Source organism: Dinoponera quadriceps, unplaced genomic scaffold (assembly GCF_001313825.1).
Source record: "Dinoponera quadriceps isolate SergipeBrazil2010 unplaced genomic scaffold, ASM131382v1 scaffold2872, whole genome shotgun sequence".
NCBI lineage: Eukaryota > Metazoa > Arthropoda > Insecta > Hymenoptera > Formicidae > Dinoponera > Dinoponera quadriceps.
The window spans coordinates 713,757-725,762 of record NW_014556992.1 but is presented as its reverse complement, the minus strand read 5'-3'; the positions used below and the strand labels follow the sequence as shown (position 1 = coordinate 725,762).

At 45.0% G+C, this 12,006-nt stretch overlaps 1 protein-coding gene across 2 annotated transcripts in view; it reads right to left on the bottom strand.

Annotated features, from left to right (window-relative positions):
• Positions 1-8,774: 8,774 nt before the first annotated feature.
• LOC106748527 (neurogenic locus Notch protein) overlaps positions 8,775-12,006 on the bottom strand; it is a 256,282-nt gene continuing 253,050 nt past the window's right edge. For both annotated transcript variants that reach the window (XM_014627172.1, XM_014627173.1), the window contains one exon: positions 8,775-11,997. In XM_014627172.1, coding sequence (XP_014482658.1) covers positions 10,892-11,997 — 1,106 coding nt within the window. In that variant the 3' untranslated portion in view covers positions 8,775-10,891. The remainder of the gene's footprint in view (positions 11,998-12,006) is intronic.

Below are 12,006 nucleotides of genomic sequence, written 5' to 3'. Positions count from 1 at the left end.
GATAGAGAGAAAGAGAGGGAGAGTGTTTCACTGCATGGAGTGACCGAGCGCGAGGATTAATTCAATGTGGATCGCGCGTGCACGCGGCAGCGACGACGACGAATGTGACAGGCAAAGAGCAACAATCAGAGAGACAGCCGGCCAAAATTTGTTTGCTACCCGCTGAAATTGACTGTCCTGTCGTATGCAAAATGATGTTAAAAATTCATGAGACGAAACGGAGGAAATAGAAATCTAAAACATTGCCGTGATACCACGGGCGCAAATTTTTCAAAAATTGTTGTATGGTCTCGTTTTCTCTGCTAAATTCTTCGATTTCTATATGTTACATTTTTTACATTTTTACGAAGAAGAAGAGGAAGAAGTAAAGATCCAAGAAACGCAGGAAGCACCATCGCGCATTGACTGCGAATCAGTTTTTCAACCATGTTCGCAATAGCACTTCGTCTCGGATCTGCCGTTTTTCTTTCAAATTCGATTTTTCTTTCTCTTTCTTGCCCTCGCTCATTCATTCCTTTATTCTCTCTTTTTCTCTCTCTCTCTCTCTCGCTCTCTCTCCCTTTCTTCCTCTCACTCTTTGTCTCCCCTCGCGCGACACACTTTTTTTTCCTTCCTACGCCGAGCCGTTTGAACTGCAACGACCCCCAGTTGGAATTGCATTATCGACACTGCCAAGTTCACTTCTGTTTACATTTGGCACGATAAACGTAGCCATGAACGAGGGTGTTCGTTTTTCTCACGGACTCGCGCCTAATCGAATCGATAACGGAGTTCTCTGCGAAGGCAACATGCTTTTTGTCCTGCGGAGATACATTCCCGTTACCATTTTTCCCCGTGAAGATCTTCCTTTACCCGCGGACTCGCGCAATTTACGTATCTGTAAATTTCGCACAATCTCCCGCAAAAACTTGAGGATTCCTTCGCAATGACTGCAACAAAACGAATCGATATTTGACACCCCGCTTTTTGTATTCCGATGTAATGTCGATAAATAATGTCGATAATAACGCCAATTGGCTTTGTAACTCGCGACAGAATTCGGAGCGAAATCTTGCTTCCGAGAGAACATTCGAGAAGAATCAGAATGTAAATTTGTAAATTTTTGGATTTATCAGATGGTACTCTCAGAATTACGGATAGAATTCTGTCGCGAATTATGAAACGTCCAGAGCTTGACACCTCAATTAACTATCACTGCTTGCTATGGGTGCTAAGAGGAAAAAAAGAAAGATGTACCAAAAGGTGTACTAAGAACTTAATTTACAAATTCAAGCCCTTCCCGACTATGTAGGAAATTATGCGCTCGGGTTCGTCGTAAATCACTATGTCGAGGCTACTGCGCTATTTGTAACGTGCCTCTATTATCTCGAGCCGCCTTTTATTTCCAGGCATTTTATTTTTACACGTATCGCGCACCGTACGATACGCGCGTCTCCGTTACAGCGACCGTGCTTATTCAACAGGTTTACAACGACGCGGTGGCAAGGATCTCCCCCGCCGGTAGAAATCGCCTCTCGAGTCCCCGCGCTTATGTTTCATAAATGGAGCAGAAATTATTCCTCGTACGAGCTCCGCCGAAGAGGGAAGAGAGAAGAAAGGAGGGGGGGAGGGGGGAGAGACGCGATAAAATCAGAGGCAAGAGTTGAAGCGTTCCCGTAAATCTTCCCCGATGATCGTCGTTACTCGTGAAGCTTGGAAGACAACGAGACAACAACTCTCCACGACTCGCCTTCACAACCGGAATTGCTACGAGTCATCGAATTTATGGCAAAAAGAGGAAGAAGGGAAAAAAGACAACGAGCCATGAAAACTAAACGATTGAGATCTCTCGCTCGAGCGATACCGCGGAAGAAATTGAGACAATCTCGCGAAAACTTTCGAGCGTTGCCGTCGTTGCAACCGACGGAGGTAAGAATTATAAAATTGTCATCGTGAAGGGAATTATTCATATATATATCGCGCCATCGACATTCCGTTATTGCGATAGTTAAAATGTATCGTACTAATAAGAAAGAGCGATAGTTAAAATGTATCGTACTAATAAGAAAGAGCGATATCGAAATGTTAAAAATATACATATTTTTGCGCAAAATATGTTTATGCATGCACATTGTAGAAAATACCGTTTACGAAAATAAAGAAAAAATGCAAACCGACGAGAGAGAAAGAGAACGAGAGAGAGAGAGAGAGAGAGAGAGAGAGGGGGGGAACGAGCGAGCGATGGAATTTTTAAATTCTGTTGCCGTTTCTGGTAAGGTTGCGATTGCGACATATACTTTATGCTGATTGTCACTCGATTGCACGTATCAGGAATTAGGCATGCAGGCATTAATATGCATTACTGCGACTTAAGCCGTCGGGAGTCCTTGATATCTCGATAATATCGGCGAGCAAGGATCTCTCGCCTACCTGAACGCACCGTCCGACTTTGTAATAGTACGTTAATCGCGCACTCGCCGCGCGCTAATCGCCATTTCCATTTCTACGTCATCGATCTTGCAACTCGGTGCGGCCAGTGCACATTATCAACAAATATTTCCGTTCGAAATACCCTCTTGTGAATTCGCCCTCCTGGCACGCACACACACGGGCGCTCGGACTTTCTGGCTTTCGTACAGTTCGCGTTCTACAAATCCAATTACGTGGCTTACGTAATGGACGAACGAGCGGAGATAACGTATTTACGACGCCCGTCGACGTAAACGTCATCGCCCACGTGTTTTTACGAAGCTTACACGCGGCCAGATAAAGACCTCCTCCTTCATTAAAGCGATCCCGCCGTTAAGAAGCGCGGGATTATTGCACGATTAATTGCCCATCCGCGATTAACCGCAATTAAAATCCGATCAGCGGATTTTCGAGAGCGCGAGCTCACGCGTGCCTCGACGGTTTCATTGCATCGTCGCTTTACAAACGATATAAACGACGGAATCGTGTTGTTTCATTTTTTTTATCGTTTATAAAATAATATTCACCGAACGGAGAGACCGACAGGCTCTCGAGTGCCCCGTGCTCAATCGGCGTGTTTGACGCGAAATACGCTCGTTCGCGTCGATCTCTTCTTCATTCAACTTTGAAACATTGGGTTAGTCAAAAAGTTTCATTCGATTTTTTAATCGAACTCGTCTTTACTGCGACCTCCAGTGACAACAAATTACTAAATGATCGCCGTTGTTGTTGCTACGATTTTTCGCCAACGTTCTAACGACATCCGCATACTTATGTCGTAGAAGATGATCGCAGAAAATCTGTTGTTCTTTTCTTTCCCTTTCCTTTCCTTTCCTTTCTTCTGTTATATTATACTCTGCCTTTTTGTGTGTACAAGCTACTTTTATGTTGTTATTTCCTTTTCGAAAATTCAGTCCTGCCTTAAGTCTACTCGGTTCTATATTAAGTCTTCAAATGGAAAAAAACGGAAATAACTTTCTATTTATAGCAACAAAGGAGCACTAATAGAGCTCCCTTGATGTTATAAAGGGAATTTAGAACTCCCGGGGGAAAATGTTAAACACTACATTAAGTCTTCGAGTGGAGAAAACGAAAATAACTTGCCATTTGTAGCACCAAAGAAGCACAATAGAAGGCCTAATGTGGAACCAAGTAAACTTAATGTAAGAATTAAAATTTCGACTCGAGTTACGTTAAAGGGATTTATTTTCACATGAAAAAGATGCAATAAATAAATAAAATCGGACCGAATTTTCGACCAACCCGATACTAGAGGGAAGTGTATCCACAAAGAAGCTCGATGGCGAATACTGTTGACATGTTGTCCCGACGAAACGTGGTTTCGTCACGCGCGCACTCTCTCGTTCGCGAGAACATGAAGAGAGAGACGAATCGCGTGTCACGGGAGTGGGCCTCCTCTCGGACGGAGGAGCGCCGTGCGTGCGTGCACCCGCGTTGGCACGCGCTCTCGGCACGTCGGAGGGTGCGTATTATTGATTTTTCGAGGGTCACCGCCGTCATCGGGGGCTCATCTCGATTAGATTGATTGGCCGATTGGTGATGATCGCTCGCCGCCTGTTTACACGGCAATATCGTCGCCGCTGTCTATGCGACGATACGCATCCGGGAATTACGACTAACGCGATTATCTCGTACGTGATTCGAAGAGAGATATCCCGGCGCGCTGGCCGCCGAAAATCGCGGTCACCGCGAGAGACCCCGCTTCTTTTTTCCTTTCTCGCCTTCCATCTTTCCTTGACCGGTATCGCAATTCTCTCCTATCTGTGAATGGCTTATGTACACTGAGCTTCAAAATGGTATCAATACTTTTTTTTCCGACGCTGTTCGGAGCGCAACCGACGATTCAATGAGCGAACTTGTTTTCCGAAAACGAATTCTCTCATCGCATTGTTATTTGTTTTACGAACTACATTGAAAATAAAAATGTTAAAACTCAGTTTTGAAACTCAGTTTGGCACTTTGGCTAAACGGCTGCGTTCAGCAGAGAAAGCAGCAATTGTTATAAAATTCGTAATCTGTTTGGTATATGTTCTTAGATTCCATCAAGATTAAGAGCATACACCAGTCGGATTTGCGAATTTTACAACAGTTGCTGCTTTCTCTGCTGAACGCAACCAATGTTTTTCTGAATATTAGAACGCGCGGACTATCTCATTCGGCAAGGTGGATCGATTGCGACGCGATTGATAATTACCGATGAGCAATCGATCCGCAAGGTACCTGCGCACAGAGTATCGCCTTGTCGTGGCGTATGGGCTGAATAACCTCTGCAATTAGCAGTAATGAAACCAAGTTTCCACCCCAAAAGAAGAATTCAGGCCCGTCTTGTCTACAAACCAACCCGTCCAGCACTAGTTATTGGTGTATAACAATTGCTCGGGTGTCCGTTTGCCATTTTCAAGAAGAAGAAGAAGAAGAAGACCGCGAGGTACCGTAAAATTAATAATACGGAATGCAATTTCATATCAATTTCTTCAACCGATTCAACCGACAAGTTTTTGGCACGTTTGTACTCGCATTTCTTCGAAGGACTCGTGGCTCTATCTGTTGCGTCCTGCACCTAACAAGTCGGCTGAAAGGAGATATTTATGCGCAACTTTTCGCAATAATATGTTGCAGTATTCCAAAAAATAACGATTGCTTAAGTTTGAAATTATAGAAGAAAATGCGGGATCTTTAGAAACATCAGGAATCGCGTGAATTTACTCTTTCAGCCGATTTACCATGCGAGTTTACGCAAGTGGCATTCACCACTGAAGATTAAGGATCCTATCGCAGCCGATAGCCGCGACTTTACTTAATAAGCTTTCGCGGCTATCAGATTAGACAATACGATCATCTAAAAATATCATTTAATCTAACCTAGTTAGTCTTTCAGCAGTCTAGTATGCCACAAAAGTTCGCTTCGAGCGAAGTCGTGGGTATCAGCATATTTCTTTTTTAAGGCATCTTGAAGACATTATCAAGATTTTTTCAAGATTTCTTAAAAAGGACCTTACAGTTATTTCTCATAAAACGTTATATAGAGGTTTTGTTTTCGGATATTAGGAGGATAGGAATTAATGAAGAGGTGGTACGAATTTCCGACAAAAAACAAAAATTTTCGATTTTTCGACATTCAAATATCAGGAAAGTATAATTAGGAAAGAAGTTGCATGAATAAAAAAAAATTAGCTAACATTTAAACTCATTTTTATTCTAACATAATGAAATATATCATATTGTAAAATAAAAATAGAAAATATAATACTATATATAATATGATGAAGCTCATATATATTTATAGTAATGGATTGTTTATAATCTTTAATTGGGAGTATATAATTGCTTACAGATTCATAATTATAAATTGTTATTTTCAGCTTTAGAATTAATATTATCTTTATGAAATACGTATAGACTGACGAATAATCATAAATGTATGTTGTATATTATTTTTATTGATAAAATACAGATAGTCATTATAAAAATAATATCTATTTAACATATTTTGCGCATTGTTAAAATGACGGAATACTTCGCGTTACTTATCGTTAAATGCTGCACATTTATCGCTTAGACTAAACGAGGTTTGTATCTGAACTAAATGATCACTCGTCAAAATATAGCTAACGAACTATTGGCGTCATCTAGCACGATCAAGTGCAATGTAACAGTCGAGCTAAATGTGGTTTGAAGTTGGCCTAAAAGTGGTTCGAGTCTCGGATAAATGCTCTGTTACTTAAGTAGTTCCAAAGTTTTCAGCTACGAGTCGCCATTGTTCGTATTGAAAAGTTTTATTAGGTCGTAACAACGCTAGGCCACACATTGCTTTCAAGACAAATACACCATAATGAACCTTGGCTGGGACGTCTTGTAGCACCCGGCGTATTCATCAGACGTTGCTCCATCCGATTATCACTTGTTCCGGTCGTTGCAACACGCCTTGTTCGATACTCACTTCCAGTCAGTGGATGAGATCCGAAAATGACTTGACAACTTTATCGTGTTCAAAGACACAGCATTTTTCGGAGATGGAATTCATCAGCCGCCTGAAAGGTGGCTTAAAGTTATAAAAAGCAACGGCGAATACTTTGATTGAAAAATTTGTTTTACTTTCTTTTAAAATAAATCTCGAATTTAGCTGAAAAATTTGGCTTATTCATTCGTACACCTCATAATATTCCTAATAAATCGTTTTGCTGTCCATGTAGCAACAGACAGATTTTACTACGACAGTATAAAATTTATTGTGCCAACGTTTTTCTCCGTGAATATCTCAACAAGAGTAGATCTTCCATTTTTTTAATATGATACAATCTCTCATAGATTCATCATCTTCGATTAATGCGTTTTAACATGTTGCGTGGATAATTATTTTATTAATAATTCGATTCGAAAACGAGTTATAGTACCGCGTCATTATTTTCAGTATGGGAAAGCAAAGGGTAAGATTTAGAAATATGGCCGCAGGAAACACTAAGGAAAATTATATTATTATGGATGTTAGATTATCTTTATTATTACATCTGTTTAAAAGACATAACTTATTTATAAAAATATGGGAGTGGATAGCGGGGGTAGGATATAATAGGACCGAACAAATCCTTAGAGTTCGCTTACGGGAATAGTTAATCCTAATAAAATTCAGTACTTTTTACAAGTTACAAGGAATAACAAGATCTATCGCAATAATCGGTGTATGTATGTGTTTGTATGCATGTGTACATGTATTTGTATGTCTCTTGTCTAACCCTTATCGTAAATAATTGTAAATTATTATAGCGCAATACTTAGAACTATCGTTACTTTTTTTTTTCTTTAACACAGAAATGATAGTGCGTCAGAGAGCAGTTTTGCTTCGTTAAACTTTCGGACAGACGGTAAAAAGTTGCTTTCGCACACACCCAATCAGTCAACGTATTAATATCTACATATTGCTTACTCGGTTACGAATTACAGATCTTGAATCGATACTTCTTGAATTCTGTTTACCTTTAAGAATTGTACTTTTAGTTGCATTGTGCGCAATCGGCGATCATTACACCTGTGACGCATTGCGTGTGTGTGTGTGTGTGTGTGTGTGTATGTGTGTGTATTACGAGAGATTATTTAAATATATATATATATGTATATGTATGTATATATATATATATTTGTATATAAAAAGTTTTCTCTTAAAAAATATTCTTAATCTCTCTCTTTTATATTCTGTTTAAATTCTGTTTACATCTCTTTACTCTCATTGTCATCGTTTCGCAGAACTCACGTGATTTCGACGATATGTACGCGTTGGCAGTTCTAGAGATACGTAATTCGTTACAAGGTGTGGTACATGTGTAAAAAAAAAAAAGAATAAGAAAAGAAAAACAAGACGAGGAGATGATCCTCTGCCGAGAATACACGCTCGCAAAGCAGACACGGAAATTGCGTTGGACCCATAATACGCTCCACGACCGGAAGAAAAGAAGCTCCGTCACACCGCTTGGGTGCACGATCCGGAGTCGCTCGGAGAATCGCGACGCGACGAGCCTCCGACGCAACGGCGAGTCGCACGAAATACACATAATACACGTTTACATGATAATATGATGAGGGAGGGACATGATTAATCGTAATGCGGCTCGTCTTACAAAAGAAGGGGAAAAAAGTACGTAGCAATAGAGCTAACTTACGCGATATAAAAAAATATGTAAAAACAGTTTGTACAAAAATTCGCGAGAGAAGAGACAATTATCGTTACTAATCGTAATTATATTAGAGGCGCCGCGCGAAGCACGGCACGCGAGAGATGAGCGGAGCAGAGAACGTCACAGGAGTATTTACATTTACATTTTCTCCCACGCGAACGATAGAAGATCAAACGGAGCTCCGACGACGATTCTACGAGAGAACTCGATAATCGTACCCCGATCTCTCACCGGTAATGTCCCCGTGCACGACAATAAACAAAGAAACACTGGCTATCACCGGCGACAAATATTGCAAACGCGCGTACGAACTTCCCCTCACGTCTCGCAACGCGATAACTGTTTCTCTTCACTCTCTCTCTCTCTCTCTCTGTCTCTCTCACAACGATCCCCACGGTAATACGCCGTTATTACGTTTTCCGCGCGCACGTATCACGCGATTATCTAAAACGCTGTTTTGGCTTTGGCAGAGAAGAGGCCAGAGAACCGTCCTATCGTCCCGCGTCGAGTACTTAATTTAATTTAATTACGTGCGTTCGATACACACACCTAGAGATTAAACCAACGTTAACAACGATTACGTGCTAGCTCGATAATTAGCGGGTGATTCCTCGGATGGNGATAATTAGCGGGTGATTCCCCGGATGGAGGGGGGGGGGGGGCTAAATACCGCGAGTCGAGGCGGCGATTGAGGGGTGAGGGTTGTTGCAGAGTGTTGGCGCCATACGCAATGGAATGTCTATGTATGGAACGATGCATCGTGGGCCGTGAGGACGAGTTCTCTGATGCTCCCGTCGACCGTACAGATTAATATATCTCGCCCACTCGTCGCGTCTCTTCGCCTTACGTACGTTACTACATTACATTACACGTTACATGTTACATATTACATTAAATTACACGTCGCGCTAAACCCCAGCACTTGATCATCCGTCCGTCTGGAGAGACGCCGCGCTCCCGTCGACGCGATGATAATCTAATATCGTGGAGTTTATACCCGCGCGAGAGCCGCGCGTAGTGTCCTTTTCCTCTTTCGTACGCTCTCCTACGGAACTCGAAGGCACGATTTAGTCTCGTTCCCCGCGTATGCGCGTCTGCACGGTGTCACACACACACACATATGCGCGCGCGCGCACACACACGGATTTGAAGAAATAGACTGAGCGCTCTCGTAGTGAAGAAGCATTAATAAAGGTTTACCGAAATATGCATGCTCGAGTAATGCACACTAGCAAGAAATTACGTCATATCATGGTGTCGTTTTTCCGCACGGATGATGATTAATTTTTTCGCGTGTATTCATTATCCAAGTTTACATGCATAGACCTCTTTAGAAAAAAACAAGGAAAGGCTGGATGTTACTTCTAAGTCGATCACACCAGTGGTGAGAAGAAAGAAATGTGTCTGTTTCTTTATTCTATTTCCCCCATGTCGCTTCTTTGAGAATACTCGTCCAGTGAATGAAGCGAACCTATTTCTTTCTGTGTTTCTTTAATATTGCTTTCACGATGTCTCATAGGAACGTGCAGTCTATTTCTTCAGTCCATGGTCGCGCACCTCGTCGGCGAGCTCGCGCGGTTATTGCCGAAACCGCAGTCGATGTCGTTGTACCGTCGTATCTTTCGGTCTTGTCTCTTCTTCAGCGAATAGAGGGCATTTATTGCGGAACTGTTCGGAATCAATTCCAAACGAATCCATAATACGAGCCTAGATCAGCCAAAGGACACGATCGATGCAACGAAGGAGTCCGTACGCGGTTCTTCTTGCGACAGACGTTAAACGGGACATCGCGTATATTCTGCTAATTGGCCTGCGCGGAACAAAGACACAGCGGCGATTCCTCTCTCTCTCTCTCTCTCTCTCTCTCTCTCCCTCCCCCCCTCTCTCTCTAACTCTTTCTACCTCTCCTTTCTCTTCTCTCCTTCTCTCGTCCCGTAAATCTATCTATACGCGATATGTACAAAATTATCATTAGAATAGCAAGGTCTCGTTCCTTAATTAATTATTGTCCACCGGGGAGGTCTCTTCACACTGGCAAGTTGAAGGCACCGTTTTCATTCATTGAGCTGCGTGACGTACATAGCGACAACGGTAAAAAAGAGTAAAGATCGCGATCGATATCAAAAATATATCGGCTATTTTTGTGTTCCTTTCCCTCTTCCCATCTTTCTTCGCCGAGGGAATCGCGCGACGCGCTGCCATTCCCCCGCCCGCGATTCTCCTCCCGCGAAAGTCGCTTCCGCGTTCGTTAGAGAGGCACAATCGGTTCTACGCACGGTCCGAGCACGTGGAGCTAGCTTCTTGTACACAGCGTCCTGGTCTCTCTCTCCCCCTTGTACACATATATGTATATATTCGTTCATCTACATTTATACGCATATAAATATATATAATAATCGTGGCGCGTGCATCGTCGCGCCGCCGTGGTGTTGTTAGCTCCGCTGACAAACAAACAAGGTACCTCTTCGCCGCCGATTCAAGGGAAGAGCCCCTTCTGGTGGTTCGCCTCGCGTCCTCGACGTCTTCACCCGCCGGGCAGGAACGGCGGCGGCGACGGCGGCGGAGAATCGCCCTCGAACTCTCTCGACGAGCTGATCACAGTGTTCGCGTTACGTTTCTCTCTTTTCCCCCTCTTGTGCCCTGCTGCTGCCACCATATCTTCCCCTCACTCTCTCGCCTCCTTCGCCGCACGGTTCTCACCATTCAGCCGTGCGAAGGGGAGGAGCAGGGGGAGAAGAAGAACGTCGCCAAGCTCATATGTAAATCGCCTCCGAGCCCTTGTTGCTTTGGTGAGCGCCGCCGCCGGCGCCGTACGCGTTCGGCGAGGCCATGCACTCGGACCAGTCGCTGTTCGAGTGCGGCGAGCTCGAGGACCAGTGACCCGGGCTGTCCGGCGACGGCGTCGGGAAGCTCTCGGGCGCTTGCATGAGATGCTGCGGCGTCACGTCCGGCCCGGAATGGTGGGACGGCGGCGTCAAGTACTGGTAGTATTGCTGCGTCTGCTGCTGCTGTTGCTGCGTGCTCTGCTGTTGCTGCTGCTGTTGCTGCTGCTGTTGCTGCTGCTGGATCTGCTGCTGCGTCTGCTGTAGCTGCTGCTGCTGCTGCTGCTGTTGTTGCTGCTGCTGTTGCTGCTGCTGCTGCTGCTGCTGCTGCTGACTCGACGAATACGGCAGGTTGTCGAAGTCGAAGCCCACCGGCGGCATGCCGCCGTGCTTCTGATGCGTCGCCTGCCGCATCGCGGCGATGTGGGTCGGCGAGGTGGGCAGCGACGGCCGGCTCTTCGCCGGCGACGGAGAGCCCATGTAGCTCGCCTGCGGCGACAGCGTCATGTTCGACTGCACCGAGTGCGGCGGCGACTGGTTGCTGTACGGCGGCGACAGGGTGTTCACGATGCCCTGCGTCTGCCGCTGGTGAGGCGCTAAGAGCTGGTCGTGAAACGGCAGCCCGTAGTTGGTCGCGAAGGTGTCCAGCCCGAGTTGCTGCAGCCCCGGCATCGATTGGCCCTTTATGCAGTCCTCGTAAGCAGGCGGCTGCTTCGCCGTCGCCGTGTGAGCCACCAGGGGCAACGCGTTGCTGTACAGGCTCGCGCTGTCGTACGGGCTCGGCAGGTTACCCTCGGCGCCCTCCGCCTCCTGATGGGGGATCTCTTGGTTTGGGGGCTGGGCGCCGCCGCGCTTCGCCGCCGTCGGCTTCTTCACCGAGGGCTTTCGCCTCACCATCACCACCGCGCCGCCCTCCGACTCCGGGCTGTTCGGGTTTCCCGTGCCGCCTGCTTTCGGCCGCTTCTTCGACTTGGCCTGCTTCGGCGCGGAGCCGATCACCGTCGGGTGCGTGATCATCTGAGGGTGATTTGGAGATCCTGCGGGGC